Source organism: Haemorhous mexicanus, chromosome 17 (genome assembly GCF_027477595.1).
Source record: "Haemorhous mexicanus isolate bHaeMex1 chromosome 17, bHaeMex1.pri, whole genome shotgun sequence".
In the NCBI taxonomy this organism is placed as follows: Eukaryota; Metazoa; Chordata; class Aves; order Passeriformes; family Fringillidae; genus Haemorhous; species Haemorhous mexicanus.
This window is the reverse complement of record NC_082357.1, coordinates 15,227,455-15,251,024: the sequence shown is the minus strand read 5'-3', so window position 1 is coordinate 15,251,024 and position 23,570 is coordinate 15,227,455. Positions and strand designations below refer to the sequence as shown.

The following is a 23,570-nucleotide window of genomic DNA, read 5'->3' as shown; positions in this document are numbered from 1 at the left end:
CATGGGATGGAATGGGATCCATGGGGTGGGATGGGATCCATGGAGTGGGATGGGGTCCATGGGGTGGGATCCATGGGATGGAATGGAATAGGGTGGGATGGGATCCATGGGATGGGAAGGGATCTATGGGGTGGGATCCATGGGATGGAATGGAATAGGGTGGGATGGGATCCATGGGATGGGAAGGGATCCATGGACTGGGATCCATGGAGTGGACTGGGATCCATGGGGTGGGATGGGATCCATGGGGTGGGATCCATGGGATGGAATGGAATAGGGTGGGATGGGATCCATGGGATGGGAAGGGATCCATGGGGTGGGATGGGATGGAATGGGATGGAATGGAATGGGATCTATGGACTGGGATCCATGGGGTGGAATGGAATGGGATCTATGGACTGGGATCCATGGGATGGAATGGAATGGGATCTATGGACTGGGATCCATGGGATGGAATGGAATGGGATCCATGGGATGGGATCCATGGGGTGAGATGGAATGGGATCCATGGGATGGGATCCATGGGATGGAATGGAATGGGATCCATGGACTGGGATCCATGGGATGGAATGGAATGGGATCCATGGGGTGGGATGGGATCCATGGGATGGGATCCATGGGATGGAATGGAATGGGATCCATGGGGTGGGATGGAATGGGATCCATGGGATGGGATCCATGGGATGGAATGGAATGGGATCCATGGGGTGGGATGGGATCCATGGGATGGGATCCGTGGGATGGAATGGAATGGGATCCATGGGGTGGGATGGAATGGGATCCATGGGATGGGATCCATGGGGTGGAATGGAATGGGATCCATGGGGTGGGATGGGATCCATGGGATGGAATGGAATGGGATCCATGGGGTGGGATGGGATCCATGCGGTGGCTCCTGAGCCACCTTGGTCAGCCCTGAGCCTCCTCCTGCTGCCAACCACTCTCCCAGTGACCCTAAAACCTGTCACCCCTCTGCCTGCTGGCCCTGCCGTGCCAGGAGTGTCCCCAGAGTGTCCCCAAGGCCCACGGGGTGGGGTGGGATCCCGAGCAGGAGGGGCTGGGACCTTGCTGGGCCCATTCCTGTGCCCTGCTGCCCCCAGCCCGGGTCCCAGCAGTCCCAGCCCGGGTCCCAGCAGTCCCAGCAGCCCCAGCAGTCCCTTCCCCTCTCCTTGCTCGGTTTGTTTGCTCTGCAGGGCTGGAGCATTCCCTCAGCGAGGTTTGGACCTTGTGCAATGCAAACATCCCCGGGCACGGGGGGAGCCAAGGAAAGCTCCTGTGCAAACCTGCAGGGAGGGGCTGTGGGGTTGGGTTCCAGCTCCCAAGGGGGGTTTGGTGCTGCTGGGGGGTCCCCGCTGTCCCTGGGACACAGGAGGGGCTGGGGGGGGCTCCAGGGCAGGGGGTAAATCAGGATTGGGTTTAGAGGGGTTGGGTGTTTGTGGGGCTGCTCTGCAGGTGATAAATTAGCATTGATAAATTATCCCCTAGAGCAGGGGATCAGTCAGGATTGGGGTTGGAGGGTTTGGGGTGTTTGTGGGATTGCTCTGCAGGTCCCAGAGCAGGGGATCAGTCAGGTTTGGAGGGTTTGGAGTGTTTGTGGGATTTTTCTGCAGGTCCCAGAGCAGGGGGTCAGTCAGGATTGGGGTTGGAGGGGTGGCAGTGTTTGTATTTCTGCTCTGCAGGTCCCAGAGCAGGGGATCAGTCAGGATTGGGGTTGGAGGGTTGGGGTCTTTGTGGGATTTTTCTGCAGTTCCCAGAGCAGGGGATCAGTCAGGATTGGGGTTGGAGTGTTTGTGGGATTGCTCTGCAGGTCCCAGAGCAGGGGATCAGTCAGGATTGGGGTTGGAGGGTTTGGGGTGTTTGTGGGATTGCTCTGCAGGTCCCAGAGCAGGGGATCAGTCAGGATTGGGGTTGGAGTGTTTGTGGGATTGCTCTGCAGGTCCCAGAGCAGGGGATCAGTCAGGATTGGAGGGTTTGGGGTGTTTGTGGGATTGCTCTGCAGGTCCCAGAGCAGGGGATCAGTCAGGGCTGGCTTTAGGGGCTTGGGGTGTTTGTGGGATTGCTCTGCAGGTCCCAGAGCAGATGATCAGTCAGGGCTGGAGGGTTTGGTGGTAGGAAAAGATCTCTGACATCCTTGTCTTCCCTCCCTCCTTCTTTGCTGCTTAAAATCCCCCTCGGGTGAGGGGCTGAGGCTGGGATCACAGAATCACTGGGGTTTAAAAAGACCTTTAAAACCCCAACCATTCCCAGCCCAGAACCTGTCCCAGGGCCAGCTCTGACATCCCTGCAGTGCCCCCAGCCCCACCCTGGGCACCTGTGCCAGGGCTGTTCCCCGCTCTGGGGGAGGAAATTCTTCACTAATCTCCAAATTAAACTTCCCCCGGTGCACCTGGGGCTGTTTCCTGCTGCCCTGTCCCTGTTCCCGGGGACACAGGCGGTGCCTGAGCTGTGACACCCAAACCCCCCCCCGGGGCTGACCCCTCTGGCATTTCTGGGCTGGGCTCTGCAGCTCCTGGCAGCCAAAATTTGTTTTCTGTTCCTGAATTCCGCGCTGGGAGCTGCAGCCCTGAGCAAACAGAGCGACACCAGCTCCTCGGGGAGGCAAATATTGTCCTGTGTGTGGCACGGGGATCTCGCTGCTGGTGACATTTACGGAGGCTGTGTCACCCCGGGGGCACGGGCTGGGCTGAGCTCCTCATCCTCCTCATCCTCCTCCTCATCCTCCTCCTGCCCCGTGCCAGGTTTGGCACTGGGGATTGCTGTGGCTGGAACAGAGACAATCCAAAGCAGCAAACTCCATTTCCAGGCGGTTTAAACTGGTTTATACTGGTTAAACAATCCCAGCCTGCCTGCTTTTTGTGCATTCTTATAAAAACCCCTAAATTTGACTTTGCTGGCTGGTCGGGAAATGTGAACAGAAGGAATAGAGAATATGGAACTGGAACAGAGAATTGCAGGTGTTCTCTTGTTTCTCCTCCTCCCTGGGTGTCTGTGCCAATGACCTTGGTAGGAAATGCTTTCCACGTGGATGCTCTTCCCAAAAAGCTGCTGGGAAAGCTCCTCCGCAGGGGTGGCACTGGAGCAGCCCTGGGGACAGCCCTGTCCCCCACCCCTGTCCCCCGCCCCTGCTGGAGCTCTCTCCCTCCCAGGATTTTCAGGAGGAAATGCCAGGAGGTGTTGGGACCTGAAATGCAGGGAGCTCCCAGGACAAAGGGATTGTTGTGAAAAACCAGCAAAAATTCGCTGTGTGAGGAAATGGCATCCACCACTCCCAAAAATCAAAGGAGTCGGAGGTGGAACAAACCTAAAGAATTCCCAGGACATGCTAAAGAAAACCCTCAAATATTTCATATATATATATATATACATATATATATATTTTTAATATATATATTTATATATATTTATTTATATATTTATATATTTATTTATATATTTTATCTTTTTATATATTTATATATTTATTTTTATGTTTATTGTCCTTTTATATATTATATTTATATAAGAATATATTGTATAATATTTTATATATTTATATAAATATATAAAGTATATAAAATATTATACATATTATAGATAAAATGTATATATAGGTAAAATAATGCATATGATAAAATAATACAGATAAAATAATAAAATAAATACATATTATAAAATAATAATAAAAATAAAACATATTATAGATAAAATATATACATGTATACGATATATAAAAATATATATTATATACCCATATATAAGATATTATATATTTATAATATGTTATATATTGATATTATTATATCATATAAATATAAATATAAATTTATATTTATATATTTTTATATTTATTAAAATATATAAATATAAATTATATAAAATATTCATATTTTATACAATATAATTTATATACAAATTATATAATATATACAAATTATATAGTTATATGTATCTACATACAAATTATAATATTATATAATAGAAATATATACTATATTAATATATAAATATATTACATAAACATATAAAATATATATGGTATGTGAATATATTATATATTTATATATTTATAAATATATAAATATATAATATATAAATATATAAATATTTATTTATAAATATATAAATATATAATATATAAATATAAATATATATTTATAAATTTATAAATATAAATTTATAATATATAAATATACAATATATATTTATAAAATAAAATATACAATATATATTTATAATATTTAAAATATATAATTATAAATTGATAACATATAAAATATATAACATAAATAAATTCTATATCATGCCGATGAAAATGCATTTAAGCAGTGCAATTGAAAAGCACCAGAGGAATTTGCCCAAGCTCTTGCTGTGCTTTGGCAGTTTGCCGGATTTTATCCCTTTTATCTCTTCTTCAGCTGTAAAAAGTTAAAAACGGAGCCTCGCTGCTCAGGCCGAGCCAGGCTCAGGCAAGCCCGGCTCTGCTGGGCCAGCACAAAGCCCCTTTGTCCCGGCTGGGCGGGGCTGGCCAGGATTCCGTGTCCCTGTCACACCTGGCTGAGCCCGGCCCGGCCCGGCCCGGCCCGGCCCGGCTCGCCTGGGGCTGTCCCCCCCCGTTCCTGGGTGTCCCACCCTTCTCCTCCCTCCCTGGTGCAGAACTGGGGGGAGATTTTTGGGAAAAAGCATTTTGGAGGCAGAGGCAGGGCTGGTGTGTCCTGGGGTGAGTGAATTAAAGGGGATTTTTTATTCCAGGTGAGCCCCAATTCCTCCTTACAGACCCCTGAAGGGTCTGGGGATGAATTAAAGGAGATTTTTTTTTATTCCAAGTGAGCCCCAATTCCCCTTTACAGACCCCTGAAGGGTCATGGGATGAATTAAATGGGATTTTTTTTATTCCAGGTGAGCCCCAAATCCCCCTTACAGAGCCCTGCAGGGTCATGGGGTGAATTAAAGGGAATTTTTTTTATTCCAGGTGAGCTCCAAATCCCCCTCACAGACCCTTACAGGGTCATGGGGTGTCAGAGTGGTGAGATAAAGAGGATTATTTTATTCCAGGTGAGATCCCAAATCCCCCTCACAGACCCTGCAGGGCTGGTGTGTCCTGGGGTGAGTGAATTAAAGGAGATTTTTTATTCCAGGTGAGCCCCAATTCCCCCTTATAGACCCTTACAGGGTCATGGGATGAATTAAAGGGAATTTTTTTTATTCCAGGTGAGCCCCAATTCCTCCTTACAGACCCCTGAAGGGTCTGGGGTGAATTAAAGGGAATTTTTTATTCCAGGTGAGCTCCAAATCCCCCTCACAGACCCTTACAGGGTCATGGGATGAATTTAAAGGGATTTTTTATTCCAGGTGAGCCCCAATTCCTCCTTACAGACCCCTGAAGGGTCTGGGGATGAATTAAAGGAGATTTTTTTTATTCCAGGTGAGCTCCAAATCCCCCTCACAGACCCCTGAAGGGTCATGGGGTGTCAGAGTGGTGAGATAAAGAGGATTATTTTATTCCAGGTGAGATCCCAAATCCCCCTCACAGACCCTGCAGGGCTGGTGTGTCCTGGGGTGAATGAATTAAAGGAAATTTTTTATTCCAGGTGAGCCCCAATTCCCCCTCACAGAGCCCTGCAGGGTCATGGGATGAATTAAAGGGGATTTTTTTATTCCAGGTGAGCCCCAATTCAGACCTTGCAGGGCTGTGTGTGACAGTGGTGAATTTTTTACTCCAGGTGAGCACCGAAATCCCTAAAAAATGCCCCAAAATCCCCAAAAAGTGCCAAAAATCCCCCCCAAAATGCCAAACCCCAGAGCTTTGCCCTCTGAACCCTGGCTGGAGGATCCCCAGAGGCCTCTTGCCTTGAGCTCAGCCCTGTGACTAATTACTGATGGCACTAATTGCACTAATTGCAGAGTGCCGATGGTTCCTGGGGAGTCTCCGGGGCAGAGCAGCCGAGCTGGTTTGTGGCTCCAGGAATTCCAGAGGGACAGCAGGGGTGTGGTGGCACTGGGAGGGGACAGTGACACCAGTTCTTGATGGCCCAGAGCCAGCCCTGGCAAAAACCAGCCTGGAGAAGCACCAGGAAAGTGACCAAACAGCGATTTTTTCATGTTTGGTCGGGTTTTTGGTTTGGTTTTTTGGTGGGTTGGTTTGTTTTGTGTGAGGTTTTGGTTTTTGTTTTGATTTTTGGGGTTTTTTGGTGCTATTTTTTTTGTTGGTTGGGGTTTTCTGTTCGTTTGTTTTTGGTGGGTTTTTTTGTTTGTTTGTTTCTTTGGGGTTTTTGGTGGTTTTTTTTTGCTTGGTTGGGGTTTTCTTTTTTGTTGGGTTTTGTTTGTTTGTTTTCGTTTTTTTTTTTTTTTTTGTTGGGGTTTTTTTGGGGATTTTTTTGTGTTTTTCTCTTTTTTTTTGTTTGTTTGTTTGTTTGTTTGTTTTTATTTTTTCCCAAATCTAAGGCTGCAAAATTCCCCTGAGATGAATCCAAAGGCACCGAGCTCCCAGGCTGCCACCCGTGGGATCTGGAACCACGGAATATCCTGAGTGGGGAGGGATCCCAGGGGCTGTGTCCCAACAATCCCATCCCTGGGGTGCTGTCCATCCTCTCCTGGGGCTCTGTTCAGTTCCAGCCCCCCTGGGGATGAACCTTTCCCAAAATCCACCCCAGATCTGCCCCCTGGGCTCTCCCAGCTGGAGCTGCCTGGCACGCACAGGGATTTTCTGCCAGCTCCGGGCACAGAATCAACCCCGGGTGCCAAAACCCTCCCCGGGGCTGGAGGGACGGACCGGGCTGGCTGCGGGTCCCGGCACTGCCCGAGAGCCCGGGGTTTGTCCCCGCAGGGGTTTGTCCCGCAGGGGTTTGTCCCCGCAGGGGTTTGTCCCGCAGCCCCTTGGTGCTCCCGGAGCGGGGCAGTGCCCGGGGAGTGCCCGGCTCCCTCTCCATCCCCTCTGTGTCCGGGAGCCCAGCAATGCCCGGCTCCGGTTCCATAATCCCCGGGAGTGCCCGGCTCCATCCCCTTGGTGCTCCCGGAGCCCAGGAGTGCCCAGCTCCCTCTCCATGCCCAGGGAGCGCCCGGCTCCCTCTCCATCCCCTTGGTGCTCCCGGAGCTCAGGAATGCGCGGCTCCTGCTCCATCCCCAGGGAGTGCCCGGCTCCTGCTCCATCCCCTCTGTGCCCCGGAGCCCAGGAATGCGCGGCTCCGGTTCCATAATCCCCGGGAGTGCCCGGCTCCATCCCCTCTGTGCTCCCGGAGCCCAGGAGTGCCCGGCTCCCTCTCCATGCCCGGGGAGTGCCCGGTTCCTCCTCCATCCCCTCTGTGCTCCCGGAGCCCAGGAATGCCCGGCTCCGGTTCCATAATCCCCGGGGAGTGCCCCGTTCCTCCTCCATCCCCTTTGTCCTCTCTCTCCCTCCCCTCTGTGCTCCCGGAGCTCAGGAATGCGCGGCTCCTGCTCCATCCCCAGGGAGTGCCCGGCTCCTGCTCCATCCCCTCTGTGCTCCCGGAGCCCAGGAATGCGCGGCTCCGGTTCCATAATCCCCGGGGAGTGCCCCGTTCCTCCTCCATCCCCTTTGTCCTCTCTCTCCCTCCCCTCGGTGCTCCCGGAGCCCAGGGAGTGCCCGGCTCCGTTTCCATCCCCGGGGAATGCCCGGTTCCCTCTCCATGCCCAGGGAGCGCCCGGCTCCATCCCCTCGGTGCTCCCGGAGCCCAGGAGTGCCCAGCTCCCTCTCCATGCCCAGGGAATGCGCGGCTCCTGCTCCATCCCCTCTGTGTCCCGGAGCCCAGGAATGCCCGGCTCCCTCTCCATGCCCAGGGAGTGCCCGGCTCCCTCTCCATCCCCTCTGTGTCCGGGAGCCCAGGAATGCCCGGCTCCGGTTCCATAATCCCCGGGAGTGCCCGGCTCCATCCCCTCGGTGCTCCCGGAGCCCAGGGAGTGCCCAGCTCCCTCTCCATGCCCGGGGAGCGCCCAGCTCCCTCTCCATGCCCAGGGAATGCCCGGCTCCTGCTCCATCCCCTCTGTGCCCCGGAGCCCGGGGAGTGCCCGGCTCCGGTTCCATAATCCCCGGGAGTGCCCGGCTCCATCCCCTCGGTGCTCCCGGAGCCCAGGAGTGCCCAGCTCCCTCTCCATGCCTGGGGAGTGCCCGGTTCCTCCTCCATCCCCTCTGTGCCCCGGAGCCCAGGAATACGCGGCTCCTGCTCCATTCCCAGGGAATGCCCGGCTCCTGCTCCATCCCCTCTGTGCTCCCGGAGCCCAGGAATGCCCGGCTCCGGTTCCATAATCCCCGGGAGTGCCCGGCTCCATCCCCTTGGTGCTCCCGGAGCTCAGGAATGCGCGGCTCCTGCTCCATCCCCAGGGAGTGCCCGGCTCCCTCTCCATCCCCTCTGTGCTCCCGGAGCCCAGGAATGCCCGGCTCCGGTTCCATAATCCCCGGGGAGTGCCCCGTTCCTCCTCCATCCCCTTTGTCCTCTCTCTCCCTCCCCTCTGTGCTCCCGGAGCCCAGGGAGTGCCCGGCTCCGTTTCCATCCCCGGGGAATGCCCGGTTCCCTCTCCATGCCCAGGGAGCGCCCGGCTCCATCCCCTCGGTGCTCCCGGAGCCCAGGAGTGCCCAGCTCCCTCTCCATGCCCAGGGAATGCCCGGCTCCTGCTCCATCCCCTCTGTGTCCCGGAGCCCAGGAATGCCCGGCTCCCTCTCCATGCCCAGGGAGTGCCCGGCTCCCTCTCCATCCCCTCTGTGCTCCCGGAGCCCAGCAATGCCCGGCTCCGGTTCCATAATCCCCGGGAGTGCCCGGCTCCATCCCCTCGGTGCTCCCGGAGCCCAGGAGTGCCCAGCTCTCTCTCCATGCCCGGGGAGTGCCCAGCTCCGGCTCCATCCCCTCGGTGCTCCCGGAGCCCGGGGAGTGCCCGGTCCCCGCTCCGTGCCCGGGGCGTGTCCCGCTCCATCCCGGGATGCAGCAGCCCCGGCCCCGCCCCGGCTCGCCCGTCAAAAGGAGCCCGCGGTGCCCGAGCGTGCCAGGGACCGGCACGGGCACAGGTGAGCGCAACAGGGTCCCCTCCGGGTGGGCACGGCCACCTCCTGGCCCTGGGCCACCAAACCGGGTCACCCCCTGTCCCTCTGCCACCCCCCCGGGTCACTTCTTCTTTCTCTGCCACCTCCTGTCCCTCTGCCACCCCACAGCCAGCTCAGGGCGCGGTGCCTTCATTAATTCCAAATTCTCCCTGTGTTTTCCTGGACACCCCCCCCCCCCCCCCCTCAGGAGCTTTTCCCATTTTTTGGGGCTCATTGTGGGGTTTGTGAAGGGTGTTGGGGTGTCCAGATTTCCTCGTGACCTTTACCTTTCCTCCTCTGAGTTTGGGGTTGGTATTCATTTATTTCTCTTCGGTTTTTCCTTTCTGAACTGATTCCTGGGGCTCTCCTGAACACCTGTCCTCTTTTGGGCTTTATTTATTTATTTTTCTTCTTTTTTTCCTTTCTGAACTGATTCCTGTGGCTCTCCTGAACACCTGTGCTGTTTTGGGTTTTATTTATTTATTTCTCTTCGGTTTTTCCTTTCTGAACTGATTCCCGTGGCTCTCCTGAACACCTGTGCTGTGTTGGTTTTTATTTCTTTATTCCTGTTTGGTTTTTCCTGGCTGAGCTGAGGTGGTTCCTGCAGACCTGTCCAGAAATGTCTCCCCTGCTGCCCGGGCTGGGATTCCTCCTGCTGCTGCTGGGTGAGTCTGCCGTGCAGGGAGGGCCGGCCCAGGAGGGTTTTCCATGCCTGGGATCACCCTGGAAGGGGAGATTGTGCTGCCAGAGCACTGAGTGTGACTTTGGTGGTTGCTCTAAATCCCCAGCCTGTCGTTGTCCTGTTTGTTGTTGGATTTGTAGTGAAATGTTTCAGTTTTTAGGGTGGGAAGGTCCCACTGGGACTGATCCCTCCTGTCTGTTCAGAGCTCTGTGCTCCTGTCCCTCTGCTGGGGCATCTGGAAGCACTTAAGGAATAATCATCATTAAATCTGATTGCCTCTCTGTTCATTGAATAATAAATCCCAGCAGGGTTTGGGTTGGGAGGGACCTCAAATCCCCTCTGCTCCACGGGCAGGAACACCTCCCACCATCCCAGGCTGCTCCAAGCCCTGTCCAGGGACACTTCCAGGGCTGGGAAATCCGTTCCAGGGCTGGGAAATCCGTTCCAGGGCTGGGAAATCCGTTCCAGGGCTGGGAAATCCGTTCCAGGGCCTGCCCAGCCTCCCAGGGAACAATTCCCAATTCCCCACATCCCACCCAGCCCTGCCCTGGGGGTGGGAGGGCATATTCCCAAATTCCCAATTCCCAATATCCCACCCAGCCATTCCCTGGGTCCTGTCCCAAATCCTGCAGCCCACTGGGGGAAGGCTCCTTTGGCCATTAATTAGTGACAGTTTTGCATTAATTAAATAATCAAAAGCCCTCCCTGTGTCCCCTCCCTGTCCGTGCCCTCTTCCCTCTGCTATATAATATAGTATAATATTGTATAATAATATATTATAAAAGATCTAGATATAGTATTATATATAATATATTTATATATTTATATTATTATATTATATTATTTTAATTATTTTTATTATATTATTTTATCTTATTTTATTATATTATTCTATTATTTTATTTTATCTTATTATATTTTTTTATTTTATTCTATTATTTTATTCTATTTTTATTTTATTCTATTATTTTATTCTGTATTTTATTTTATTTTATATTTTATTTTATTTTATATTTTATATTATTTTATATTTTATTTTATTCTATATTTTATTCTATATTTTATTCTATATTTTATTCTATATTTTATTCTATATTTTATTCTATATTTATTATATTTTTATTTTATTATATTTTTATTTTATTCTATATTTTATTCTATATTTTATTCTATATTTTATTATATTTTTATTTTATTCTATTATTTTATTATATTTTTATTTTATTCTATTATTATATTATATTAATGGATCGATATATTATATACAATAATATATTGATATATTGTATTGATATATTAATATATACCAGTATAATATATACCATACTAATTTATACTAATATATTCTATATTATATTCCATTCTATATATATGGATATAATATTTTCTCTAATAACCTGAATTACAATATCTGTATTGTCTCACCCTTCACATGAGACTAAAAATAGAATAAAATTTTAAAAACGCCTCTGAGCTCCCCCATCTCTGAGTCAGAACCCAGCAGAAAGGAGCTCGGGGGGCTGGGGCTGGCAGGAGCTCCGTGCTGGCTCTGCTCCCAAACCCCCTTGTCTTGCAGGGTGCCAGGGAGCTGCTGCTGCTGCTGGGACAGAGCTGGTGAGGCACATGCAACCCCGAAACTGAAATTGGTGTGGTTAGCACCTTCCCGGGTGGTTTGGGTGGGGGACCCTAAAGATCAGCCAGGGCAGCCCCCCCAAACCTCCGGGGGAACTGACCCTGCCCTTGGGGGTGGGGTGGGCTGGGACTGCCCAGGGGATTGAGGTGCAGAGCCAGGAACTGTCCTGGAGCTCGGGGCTTGGGGTTTGGGGGTGCTCAGGGCTTGGGGTTTCAGTGAGTGTGTTCAGGGTTTGGGATCTGGGGTTTGGGGGTGCTCAGGGTTTGGGGTTTGGGGGTGCTCAGGATCTGGGATTTCAGTGTGCTCAGGGTTTGGGATTTCAGTGAGTGTGCTCAGGGTTTGGGATGTGGGGGTGCTCAGGATTTGGGATTTGGGGGTGCTCAGGGTTTGGGGTTTCAGTGAGCTGAGGGTTTGGGGGTGCTCAGGGTTTGGGGTTTGGGTGTGCTCAGGGTTTGGGGTTTGGGTGTGCTCAGGGTTTGAGTGTGTTCAGGGTTTGGGGTTTCAGTGAGTGTGCTCAGGGTTTGGGATCTGGGGGTGCTCAGGGTCTGGGGTTTGGGGTCCCAGTGTGCTCAGGGTTTGGGGTTTGGATGTGCCCAGGATTTGGGATCTGGGGGTGCTCAGGGTTTGGGGTTTCAGTGAGTGTGCTCAGGGTTTGGGATTTGGGTGTGCTCAGGGTCTGGGGTTTGGGTGTGCTCAGGGTTTGAGTGTGTTCAGGGTTTGGGCTTTCAGTGAGTGTGCTCAGGGTTTGGGATCTGGGGGTGCTCAGGGTCTGGGGTTTGGGGTCCCAGTGTGCTCAGGGTTTGGGGTTTGGGGTCCCAGTGTGCTCAGGCCCACCCCACCCCAAAGGGCTCCCCCAGTCCGTGTGCAGTGATCCCAGACAATGTCAGAGCTGCATTTTAACCCCGTCTCTTTTCTCCTCCTCCTGGTGCAGTGCTCCAGCTCCCCCGTCAATGGTGAGTTCCTTTCCAAATATTTATTTATTCTTATTTTTATTGAGAAAGCCCGGAGAGGGCTCTGCGTGCCAAATCCTCTCCCCATTCCTTACCTTTGTGTCTCTTTTTGTTCTGGGGCTCAGAATCTGCCGTGTGTGCCTCAGTGCAGAGGTAGGTGAGCCACCCCTGGGGACTGGGGCATTTCCCTGGGAGCATTCAGCTCTCCTGGGGTGACCACATCCCCCTGAGCCCAGATTTTGGGGTTTTCCCCGGGGCTGCCTGTGGGCGGGGAGGGCTCTGCTTGCACTTGTTCAAACAGGGAAGGCAAAGAGCCCTGCTGGGGTTTGGTGTCTGGCAAGACAAAGAAAGGCAGGGCCAGGCTCTGGGCAGCAGCCAAGAGCCTTGGCACAGGTGCTGAGCTTATCTTGGCTCCAGTGGGGCTCAAACAGCTCCAGTCCAGACCTCACTCACCCTGATGGGTCAGCGGTGCCCCCCTGCCTGTCCCTGTGCCAGTGCCAGTGCCAGCACCCTCGCCCTGCCCTGTCCCCGTGTGCCCTCTGTGCCCTCAGCCCTGCTCCTGCTCCCTTTGGGAGGGCTGGATCCCTCCTGGGGCACAGCCAGCAGCCAAACCCTGCCCGGGGGCACTCAGGTGCCTTTGGCTGCTGTGCCCAGCTGTGCTCCGGGCTGCTGGGGGGTGACGCTTCACATCTGGATCTGTCCCCAGCCACTCCTGCTCTGCCTCCCCACCCAGTTCTGCCCAGTGCCCCTCCACTTCTGCCCCCACCCAGATGTTCCCCACCCAGTTCTGCCCCAGTTTGCAGCCCATCCTCTCCCAGTCCCCATCCAGTCTCCCCCACTCCCAGCCCATCCTGCCCCAGTATCCTCATTCCCATCCCATCCTCTCCCAGTTCTTCATTCCCGTCCCAGAGTCCCCCATTCCCATTCCCAGTCCGTCCCAGTTTCCCCATTCCCAGTCCGTCCCAGTTTCCCCATTCCCAGTCCGTCCCAGTTTCCCACATTGCCAGTCCATCCCAGTTTTCCCATTCCCGTTCCCAGTTTCCCATTCCCATTCCCATCCCAGTTTCCCCATTCACATTCCCATCCCGGTTTTCCCATTCCCAGTTTCCCCATTCCCAGTCCATCCCAGTCCCCCCCATTCCCAGTCCCAGTTTCCCCATTCCCACCCCAGTTTCCCCATTCCCATTCCCATCCCAGTCCCCCCCATTCCCATTCCCAGTTTCCCCACTCCCATTCCCAGTCCATCCCAGTTTCCCGTTCCCAGTCCCCCCCGTTCCCATTCCCAGTCCATCCCAGTTCCCCCATTCCCAGTCCCCCATGCCCATCCCAGTTTCCCCATTCCCATTCCCAGTTCCCCCATTCCCAGTCCATCCCAGTCCCCCCCATTCCCACTCCATCCCAGTTTCCCCATTCCCAGTCCATCCCAGTTTCCCCATTCCCAGTCCATCCCAGTTCCTCCATTCCCATTCCCATCCCAGTCCCCTCCATTCCCAGTCCCCTCCATTCCCATTCCCAGTCCCCCCCATTCCCAGTCCCCCCCATTCCCAGTCCCCCCCATTCCCAGTCCCCCCCATTCCCAGTCCCCCCCGTTCCCATTCCCAGTCCCCCCCATTCCCATTCCCAGTCCCCTCCATTCCCAGTCCCCTCCATTCCCATTCCCAGTTCCCCCGTTCCCAGTTCCCCCGTTCCCAGTCCCCCCATTCCCAGTTCCCCATTCCCAGTCCCCCCATCCCAGTCCCCCATTCCCACCCCGTCCCACGCTGTCCCTGTCCCCCCAGTGCCAGCCAGGAGCAGCTCCTGGCGGTGGCCCGAGGCCGGAGGTCCCCGTGCAGCCTCACCTTTGGCCAGCTGGCCTGTGCCCAGGTGAGCACCCCCAATCCCCCAGTCCCTGCTTCCCAGGGGCTGGAATTTGTGCTCCTCGGGAATTCTGGCACTTCCCACCAGCCCTGGGGGGGCAGCCAAGGCCACCCTGAGCTGTGGCAGTGCCACCCTCCAGGGGACACCTGCCCTGTGCCACGGGGCTCAGCAGTGCCCAAAGCACCCGGGACACCTTTGGGAATTGGGGATTTCCTTCTCCACACCCCGGGAGGGAGGAGGAACTTGGGGCCAAGGGGTTTTGCAAATGGAATTGGCTCTTAAAAACTGGTGTGACATCCTTGGGATGGATCTCTGCGGGAGAGTCACCCTGGGTGAGGGGGGAAAGCACAACTAGAGAAGTAAAAACATAATGGGAAGGGGTAAAAACACAATTAGAGAAGTAAAAACACAATAGAAGGGGGAAAAGCACAATTAGAAGGGGTAAAAGCACAATGGGAAGGGGTAAAAACACAACTAGAGAAGTAAAAGCACAATTGGAAGGGGCAAAAGCACAATTAGAGAAGTAAAAACACAATTAGAAGGGGTAAAAACACAATGGGAAGGGGTAAAAGCACAATTAGAAGGGGTAAAAACACAATGGGAAGGGGTAAAAGCACAATTAGAAGGGGTAAAAACACAATTAGAGAAGTAAAAACACAATAGAAGGGGGAAAAGCACAATTAGAGAAGTAAAAGCACAACTAGAAGGGATAAAAACACAACTAGAGAAGTAAAAGCAAAATTAAAAGGGGCAAAAGCACAATTAGAAGGGGCAAAAGCACAATTAGAGAAGTAAAAAACACAATTAGAAGGGGTGAAAACACAATTAGAGAAGTAGAAGCACAACTAGAAGGGGTAAAAGCACAACTAGAAGGGGTAAAAGCACAACTAGAAGGGGTAAAAACACAACTAGAGAAGTAAAAGCACAATTAGAAGGGGCAAAATCACAATTAGAGAAGTAAAAAACACAATTAGAAGGGGTGAAAACACAATTAGAGAAGTAGAAGCACAATTAGAAGGGGTAAAAGCACAACTAGAAGGGGTAAAAGCACAACTAGAAGGGGTAAAAACACAACTAGAGAAGTAAAAGCACAATTAGAAGGGGCAAAATCACAATTAGAAGGGGGAAAAGCACAATTAGAGAAGTAAAAATACAACTAGAAGGGGTAAAAGCAAAATTAAAAGGGGCAAAAGCACAATTAGAGAAGTAAAAACACAATTAGAAGGGGCAAAAGCACAATTACAGAAGTAAAAAACACAATTAGAAGGGGTGAAAACACAATTAGAGAAGTAGAAGCACAATTAGAAGGGGCAAAAGCACAATTAGAGAAGTAAAAACACAACTAGAAGGGATAAAAACACAACTAGAGAAGTAAAAGCAAAATTAAAAGGGGCAAAATCACAATTAGAAGGGGGAAAAGCACAATTGGAGAAGTAAAAACACAATAGAAAGGGTAAAAACACAACTAGAGAAGTAAAATCACATTTAGAAGGGGTAAAAGCACAATTAGAAGGGGCAAAAGCACAATTAGAGAAGTAAAAAACACAATTAGAAGGGGTGAAAACACAATTAAGAGGGGTGAAAGCCCAAGTAGGAACGGTAAAAACACAACTAAAAGGGGTGAAATCACAGTTAGAACTGGTTGCAGCCTGGAAAATGCCACCTGGGCTGTTCCAGGTTTGCCTTCTCCCCTGGTTTGGCCATTCTCTCTTGAGCTGCTGCAGTAATTGCAGTTCAATTGACAAAAATTTGTGGGTTTGGTCAGCATTTCTGACAGGAGGATGGCAAAATGCAAATGTTTATCAGTGGGTTTGGGGATTTTTTTTTATTTTTTGGGTGTTTGGGTTTTTTTTTCTTGGTTTTGTTTTTGTCTTCTGCTGTTTGAAATCCATTTCCCTGAAAAAACGTTTGGGAATTCAAGAGGAAGTTTCTAGTTAGATGAAATGATTCAGAAATTTGGGCAAAGTTTTGGCAATTTTGGGTTTTTTTTTTTTTGGATAAAGCTTTTAAAACCTGTGCCAGTGTTTTACCCTCAGGGGAGGAATCCCTTCCCAGGTGTGCCTGAGCCCCTGAGGGTGATTTCCCCCTAAAAATTCCCTTGGTTTGCATTTCCCCTCTCTGCCCCAGGGAGCTTGGCTCCAGGACCTTCAGGATGATTTCCTCTCCTCCTTGTTTTCCTGCCTGGCCTCCACACCCAGCACAGCCTTGGATCCAGAATATTCCATCCTGTTCTTCTCCAAATATGATGCTGGGAAGCTTCTGGCCTCCCTGAGCCTGTTCAGCCAGCAGGTGAGCCTTCCCTCCAATGGAATTCCCTCAATCCAGGGCAGCTTTGCTCAGGAAAAGCCTTCATTTCAAATCCCCTGACTATTTTTATTAACCTTATTTTGGAAAGAGATGCAGCCCTGATTTTAAAGAGTCTTTTTTAAAAGAGGGTTTTTTTTTTTTTAAAGAGTTTTTTTTTTTAAAGAGTTTTTTTTTTAAAGAGTTTTTTTTTAAAGAGTTTTTTTTTAAAGAGTTTTTTTTTAAAGAGTTTTTTTTAAAAGAGTTTTTTTTAGAGTTTTTTTAAAAGAGGTTTTTTTTAAAAGAGTTTTTTTAAAGAGGTTTTTTTTAAAGTTTTTTTTAAAGAGTTGTTTTTTAAAAGAGTCTTTTTTTAAGTCTTTTTTTTAAGCAAAGGCTTTTTTTTTAAGCAAAGGCTTTTTTTTTAAGCAAAGGCTTTTTTTTTAAGCAAAGGCTTTTTTTTTAAGCAAAGGCTTTTTTTTTAAGCAAAGACCTTTTTTTAAGCAAAGACTTGTTTAAACGATTTTTAAAAGATTTTTTAAAAAAGATTTTTTTAAAAAAGACTTTTAAAGGTTGTTTTCAGTAAGTAAGTTTTTTTCAGTAATTTTTTTAAAAGATTTTTAAAGATTTCTTAAACATTTTCTGAGCCTTCTGATATTTACATCCTTGTAATGAACTTTCTGACACCCTTTCTGTCAATAACTCATTGTTTGGCATTCTTTGATGGAAGAAATTTGATGGGCTGTTGGTTTGTCCAGTGCCATTGGAGAGGTGGCACTGCCACCCTCCAACACTGTCACCTTTGGAAATCCATAAATGCTGGAGCCAGTAACTAAAAATTCTCTTTTCACCCTGAAAAGAGCAGCGAGCCCACAAAGAGCCCACCCAAAGCAGCAGATTTAATTGATCCCTCTGGATTTCTGGCTGCAATTCCCCGGAATTTTTCCCCCCAGTTTTGGCAGGTGCCCCTTTCCCAGGAGTGGAGCCTGGTGCTGCTCGGCGGGCTGGGGGAGAGGATGCTGCGGGTACCGATGTTTACATCCTTGTGACGAACTCTCTCACATCCTTTCTGTCAATAACTCATTGTTTGGCATTCTTTTCTGGAGGAGGAGAAATCCGGCGGGCTGTTGGTTTGTCAGTGCCATTGGAGAGGTGGCACTGCCACCCTCCAACACTGTCACCTTTGGAAACCCATAAACGCCAGAGCCAGAAACTAAAAATTCTCTTTTCACCCTGAAAAGAGCAGCGAGCCCACAAAAAGCCCACCCAAAGCAGCAGATTTAATTGATCACTCTGGATTTCTGGCTGCAATTCCCCGGAATTTTTCCCCCCCAGTTTTGGCAGGTGCCCCTTTCCCAGGAGTGGAGCCTGGTGCTGCTCGGCGGGCTGGGGGAGAGGATGCTGCGGGTGCCGATGTGATCCTTGTGATGAACTCTCTCACATCCTTTCTGTCAATAACTCATTGTTTGCATTCTTTGATGCAAGAAATTTGATGGGCTGTTGGTCTGTCCAGTGCCATTGGAGAGGTGGCACTGCCACCCTCCAACAGTCATCTTTGGAAATCCATAAATGCTGGAGCCAGTAACTAAAAATTCTCTTTTCACCCTGAAAAGAGCAGCGAGCCCACAAAGAGCCCCCACCCAAAGCAGCAGATTTAATTTATCACTCTGGATTTCTGGCTGCAATTCCCGGAATTTTTTCCCCCCAGTTTTGGCAGGTGCCCCTTTCCCAGGAGTGGAGCCTGGTGCTGCTCGGCGGGCTGGGGGAGAGGATGCTGCGGGTACCGATGTGATCCTTGTGATGAACTCTCTCACACCCTTTCTGTCAATAACTCATTGTTGGCATTCTTTGATGGAAGAAGAGAAATTTGATGGGCTGTTGGTCTGTCCAGTGCCATTGGAGAGGTGGCACTGCCACCCTCCAACACTGTCACCTTTGGAAACCCATAAATGCCGGAGCCAGTAACTAAAAATTCTCTTTTCGCCCTGAAAAGAGCAGCGAGCCCACGCCGTGTATCGTGTCCTGTCGTGACAGAGCCCCCCCCCCAAAGCAGCAGATTCAATTTATCCCTCTGGATTTCTGGCTGCAATTCCCCGGAATTTTTTTCCCCCCAGTTTTGGCAGGTGCCCCTTTCCCAGGAGTGGAGCCTGGTGCTGCTCGGCGGGCTGGGGGAGAGGATGCTGCGGGTGCCGATATTTACATCCTTGTGATGAACTCTCTCACACCCTTTCTGTCAATAACTCATTGTTTGGCATTCTTTGATGGAAGAAATTTGATGGGCTGTTGGTTTGTCCAGTGCCATTGGAGAGGTGGCACTGCCACCCTCCAACACTGTCACCTTTGGAAACCCATAAACGCCGGAGCCAGAAACTAAAAATTCTCTTTTCACCCTGAAAAGAGCAGCGAGCCCACAAAGAGCCCCCACCCAAAGCAGCAGATTTAATTTATCCCTCTGGATTTCTGGCTGCAATTCCCCGAATTTTTTCCCCCCAGTTTTGGCAGGTGCCCCTTTCCCAGGAGTGGAGCCTGGTGCTGCTCGGCGGGCTGGGGGAGAGGATGCTGCGGGTGCCGGCCGTGGCTTCCCCCGCCGTGCTGCTGCCCTGGCTCCGCCGGGGGCTGCCGCCCTTCCTGGCGCACCTGGGAACCTGCCTCCGAGCCGGGCGCGTCTCCTGCCAGATGTTCCAGCTGCTGTGAGTGCGGGCTGACCCCCCCCGGGGGGGAAAATCCCTTTGGAGATGGGTTTGTGGAAAAGCTTTAAGGTTTAATTCAGGGTTTGTGTGTGTGTGCTTAGATGTCGATTTTAAGATTAAAAATGTTGGTTTAGGAAAGTTATGGAAAGGCCAAGAAATGCTTGTGGTGTGGTGGAATTAGGAGATTACAACACACTGGGGTTTTGGAATTAGGAGATTATAATACACTGGGTTTTTTTTAATTAGGAGATTACAATAGACTGGGGTTTTTTACAATTAGGAGATTACAATAACACTGGTTTATTTTGGAATTAGGAGATTACAATAGACTGGGGTTTTTTGGAATTAGGAGATTACAACACACTGGGTTTTTTGGAATTAGGAGATTACAACACACTGGGTTTTTTGGAATTAGGAGATTACAATAGACTGGGTTCTTTGGAATTTGGAGATTACAATACACTGGGGTTTTTTTTTGGAATTTGGAGATTACAATACCCTGGGTTTTTGGAATTAGGAGATTACAATACACTGGGGTTTTTTTAATTAGGAGATTACAATACACTGGGTTTTTGGAATTTGGAGATTACAATACACTGGTTTATTTTGGAATTAGGAGATTACAATACACTGGTTTTTTTACCATTAGGAGATTACAATACACTGGTTTGTTTTTTTTTTTTTTTTTTTTTGGAATTTGGAGATTACAATACCCTGGTTTTTTGGAATTAGGAGATGATAATACACTGGGGTTTTTTTAATTTGGAGATTACAATACACTGGGGTTTTGGAGTTAGGAGATTACAATACACTGGGTTTTTTAAATTAGGAGATTACAATACACTGGTTTGTTTTTTTTTTTTTTAATTAGGAGATTACAACACACTGTTTTTTTTACAATTAGGAGATTACAACACATTGGGTTTTTTGGAATTAGGAGATTACAATAGACTGGTTTATTTGGAATTTGGAGATTACAATACACTGGTTTTTTTACAATTTAGGGATTACAATACACTGGCTTTTTTACAGTTAGGAAATTATAATACACTGGCTTTTTTGGAATTAGGAGATTACAATACACTGGGTTTTTTTACAATTAGGTAATTACAGTTGGGTTTTTTTAATTAGGAGATAACAATACACTGTCTTTTTTACAATTAGGAAATTATAATACACTGTCTTTTTTACAATTAGGAGATTACAATACAGTGGTTTTTTTGGAATTTGGAGATTACAATACAGTGGTTTTTTTGGAATTTGGAGATTACAATACACTGGCTTTTTTACAGTTAGGAAATTACTATACACTGGGGTTTTTTTGGAATTAGGAGATTACAATACAGTGGGGTTTTTTTGAATTTGGAGATTACAATACACTGGCTTTTTTTACAATTAGGAGATTACAATACAGTGGGGGTTTTTTTGAATTAGAAGATTACAATACAATGTGCTTTTTACAATTAGGAAATTACAATACACTGGCTTTTTTACAGTTAGGAAATTATAATACACTGGTTTTGTTTGGAATTGTGAGATTACAATACACTGGCTTTTTTTGGAATTAGGGAATTACAATACACTGTCTTTTTTACAGTTAGGAAATTACAAATGCACTGGGGTTTTTTTTTTAATTAGGAGATCACAATACACTGGCTTTTTTACACTTAGTAAACCACAGTACACTGGTTTTTTTTGGAATTAGGAAATTACAATACACTGTGTTTTTTTTTACAATTAGGAGATTACAAATGCACTGTTTTTTTGGAGTTAGGAGATTGCAATACACTGGCTTCTGATTGTGATGGCCTGAATTATAACTTCTGTATGGCCTCACCCTTCTCGTGGGACTGGAAATGGAATAAAAGTTTTTAAAACACCTCTCAGATGCCCCATCCCTGGGTCAGAAAAGGGCATAATCTGAGAGAAAAGGATGGGACTGAGAAAATCCATGTTTTGTGAGAGCCCAGCAGTGTCTGAGGTGTTTTCCTTCCTTTGGCAGAGTGGCTGCCCTGGATGGAGTCTATTCCCAGCTTTCTGTGGAGGAGCAGAGGAATCTCTACTCTGGGATCAAGCAGTTCCTCACCCAGCCTGGTAAAGGATTTCCTGGGCTCCATCCCAGGGCTGAGGCTTCCCAGGAGTTTGGGAATCTCCAGTGGGAACAGGCTGGGGATGTTGTCATGGATTTGGGGATGATTTCCCTGCCTGGAGGCTTTATTAACCCAGGGTTTTATAAATGTTTATAAATCCACTGCCTGTGCAGGTTTGAGCTGCCAGGAGTGTCCTGCAGAAAGCTCCTGGAGCAGGAGGAGGGAGGAGGAAAGGGGCTGGGCATGGGATATTGGCAGGGCTGGGATTCCCTCTGCCCTGCCCCTGTGGGAATTCGGGGTGTGAGCACAAATTTGGATTCGGGTGGGAGCAGGGAGCTCTGCTGGGCTGCAGCCTCCCCCAGGAGGGAGAAATCCCAGTTCCAGTGGCTCCTGAGCCAGGGCCAGGCTGCAGCTCCACGGGCTCTGTGTCCCTGCATTCCTGGCTGGCTGCAGGACCTGGGCAGAGCTGCCTCAGCCCCAACTCCACTGCCTGGTTCCGGAATTTCCTGGGATCCTTCCTGGAGCACGCCACCGTGGAGGACCTGCAGCTCTTTGGGGATGAAGCCACAGTAAGTGAGGACCCTGGGGGGGGGGGTCACACTCCTGCCCTGAGCAAAATCAGAGTCCCAGGATGGTGGGGTTGGAAGGATTTAAGGGTCACCCATCCCATCCCAGCCTCACCCACTGTCCCAGGGTGTCACCGTCACATTTTCTGGAAAAATCCTCCCCTTGCCCAGGATTCTGCTCCTGGGGAGCTGAGAAGGCTCAGAGAAAAAGGAGAACAATAATGATCTGATTGGCTTCTGCTGTGTTTTGCTGCTTTGGAATGTGTTTGGACATTGTTTCATTGGTTTCATGTGAATTGTTTTGACTTACTGGCCGTGTCAGGGCTCTGGAGAGAGTCACAAGTTTTCATTATTTTCTTTTAGCCTTCTCTCTGTATCCTTTCTCTACTCTCTAGTATAGTTTAGTTTAGTATTCTTTAATATAATACAGGATCATAAAATAATAAATCAGCCCTTCTGAGAACATGGGGTCAGATTCATCATTCCTTCCAGTGCTGGGGGTCCCAGAAAATACAAGCCCAGGGTGCTCCAATCCCTGCCCAACCTGGCCCCGGAATTCCTGCCAGCAGGAATATTTCTCTGGCTAATTTGGGATGAACAGCCACTGCAGCTTTTTGCCCCCTTCATGTGATGAGAGGGATTTGCACAGAAGCTGGATTCACAAAGGGAATTCTGCAGGGAGAATTCTGCAGAGAGCCAGTGAGAGGAGCAGCCCCAAACCTGATCAAGGTCCCAGTGTTTACTTGAAAACAAACAAAATAAACCTCAGCACAACTTTAAACCCAGGTGAAAAACCCTGAGGTTGGTTCAGACTGTCCCTGTCAGGATTGAAGGATCCATCTGAGCCTTTTTCCCTTTTAATTTTTTTTCACCTTCAGCTTCAAAAATTCGCCAGGGACCCGGTGAATATGGAGCTGGTTGGGAACCTCACCTTGCTCAGGGAGACTGCCCTGTACTACACCCAGCTCCTGACCTCTGCTCCTGCCCTTCCACTGGCCAGGTACGGATCTGGGGGCTCTGCTCTCCTGGCACGGCTCAGCGTGGCACTGTTAATTCATTTCCTCTGGAAAGGTTCCTTTCATTTCCTCTTGAAAGGTTCCTTTCATTTCCTCTTGAAATGTTCCATTAATTTCCTCTTTAAATGTTCCATTCATTTCCTCTTTAAATGTTCCAATTTTTTTTCTCTTTAAGGGTTCCATTCATTTTCTCTTTAAGGGTTCCATTCATTTTCTCTTTAAAGGTCCTGTAATTTTCTTTTTAAAGGTTCTATTACTTTTTTCTTGAAAGGTTCTATCAATATTTTTCTTTAAAGGTTCTGTTAATTTTTTTTCTTTAAAGGTTCTCCTAATTTTCTCTCCAAGGGTTCTGTCCATTTTTCTCTCCGGGGGTTCTGTCCATTTTTCTCTCCAAGTGTTCTGTCCATCTCCTCTCCAGGGGTTCTGTCCATGTTCTCTCTCCAAGGGTTCTGTCCATGTTCTCTCTCCAGGGGTTCTGTCCATGTTCTCTCTCCAAGGGTTCTGGCCATGTTCTCTCTCCAGGGGTTCTGTCCATTTTCTCTCCAGGGGTTCTGTCCATGTTCTCTCTCCAGGGCTTCTGTCCATGTTCTCTCTAAGGGTTCTGTCCATTTTCTCTCCAGGGGTTCTGTCCATTTTCTCTCCAGGGGTTCTGTCCATTTTTCTTTCCAGGGGTTCTGTCCATTTTTCTCTCCAAGGGTTCTGTCCATGTTCTCTCTCCAGGGGTTCTGTCCATGTTCTCTCTCCAGGGGTTCTGTCCATGTTCTCTCTCCAAGGGTTCTGTCCATGTTCTCTCCAAGGGTTC

The 23,570-nt window shown here is 49.0% G+C and overlaps 2 protein-coding genes and 2 long non-coding RNA genes across 5 annotated transcripts in view; all 4 read left to right on the top strand.

Moving 5' to 3' along the window:
• The first annotated feature begins 5,552 nt into the window (after nt 1–5,552).
• LOC132335111 (formin-2-like) lies at nt 5,553–8,818 on the top strand. The gene is made up of 2 exons (XM_059861266.1): nt 5,553–5,699; nt 5,881–8,818. The coding sequence occupies exon 2, from the start codon at nt 6,931–6,933 to the stop codon at nt 8,014–8,016; it is 1,086 nt and encodes a 361-aa protein (XP_059717249.1). The 5' UTR covers nt 5,553–5,699; nt 5,881–6,930; the 3' UTR covers nt 8,017–8,818.
• A 138-nt stretch (nt 8,819–8,956) lies between these two features.
• Nucleotides 8,957–23,570, top strand: part of LOC132335109 (mesothelin-like) — a 32,424-nt gene continuing 17,810 nt past the window's right edge. Inside the window, exons 1-11 of one of the 2 annotated variants that reach the window (XM_059861263.1) lie at nt 8,957–8,990; nt 9,589–9,669; nt 11,263–11,300; nt 12,251–12,272; nt 12,395–12,422; nt 14,048–14,132; nt 16,254–16,415; nt 18,900–19,096; nt 21,099–21,190; nt 21,640–21,755; nt 22,631–22,752. In XM_059861263.1, the coding sequence (XP_059717246.1) occupies nt 9,624–9,669; nt 11,263–11,300; nt 12,251–12,272; nt 12,395–12,422; nt 14,048–14,132; nt 16,254–16,415; nt 18,900–19,096; nt 21,099–21,190; nt 21,640–21,755; nt 22,631–22,752 (908 nt within the window). In that variant the 5' untranslated portion in view covers nt 8,957–8,990; nt 9,589–9,623. The remainder of the gene's footprint in view (nt 8,991–9,588; nt 9,670–11,262; nt 11,301–12,250; nt 12,273–12,394; nt 12,423–14,047; nt 14,133–16,253; nt 16,416–18,899; nt 19,097–21,098; nt 21,191–21,639; nt 21,756–22,630; nt 22,753–23,570) is intronic. The other variant, XM_059861264.1, reaches the window with a different exon arrangement.
• On the top strand, nt 16,422–17,099 carry LOC132335114 (uncharacterized). The gene is made up of 2 exons (XR_009488594.1): nt 16,422–16,544; nt 16,599–17,099. It is a non-coding gene; the product is annotated as an uncharacterized LOC132335114 (long non-coding RNA).
• Nucleotides 19,353–20,736, top strand: LOC132335112 (uncharacterized). Its single transcript, XR_009488592.1, has 2 exons — nt 19,353–20,199; nt 20,564–20,736. It is a non-coding gene; the product is annotated as an uncharacterized LOC132335112 (long non-coding RNA).

Coding starts and splice junctions, on each gene's coding strand:
- LOC132335111 (XM_059861266.1), top strand. CDS start 6,931: ATGCCCGGCTCCGGTTCCATAATCCCCGGGAGTGCCCGGCTCCATCCC.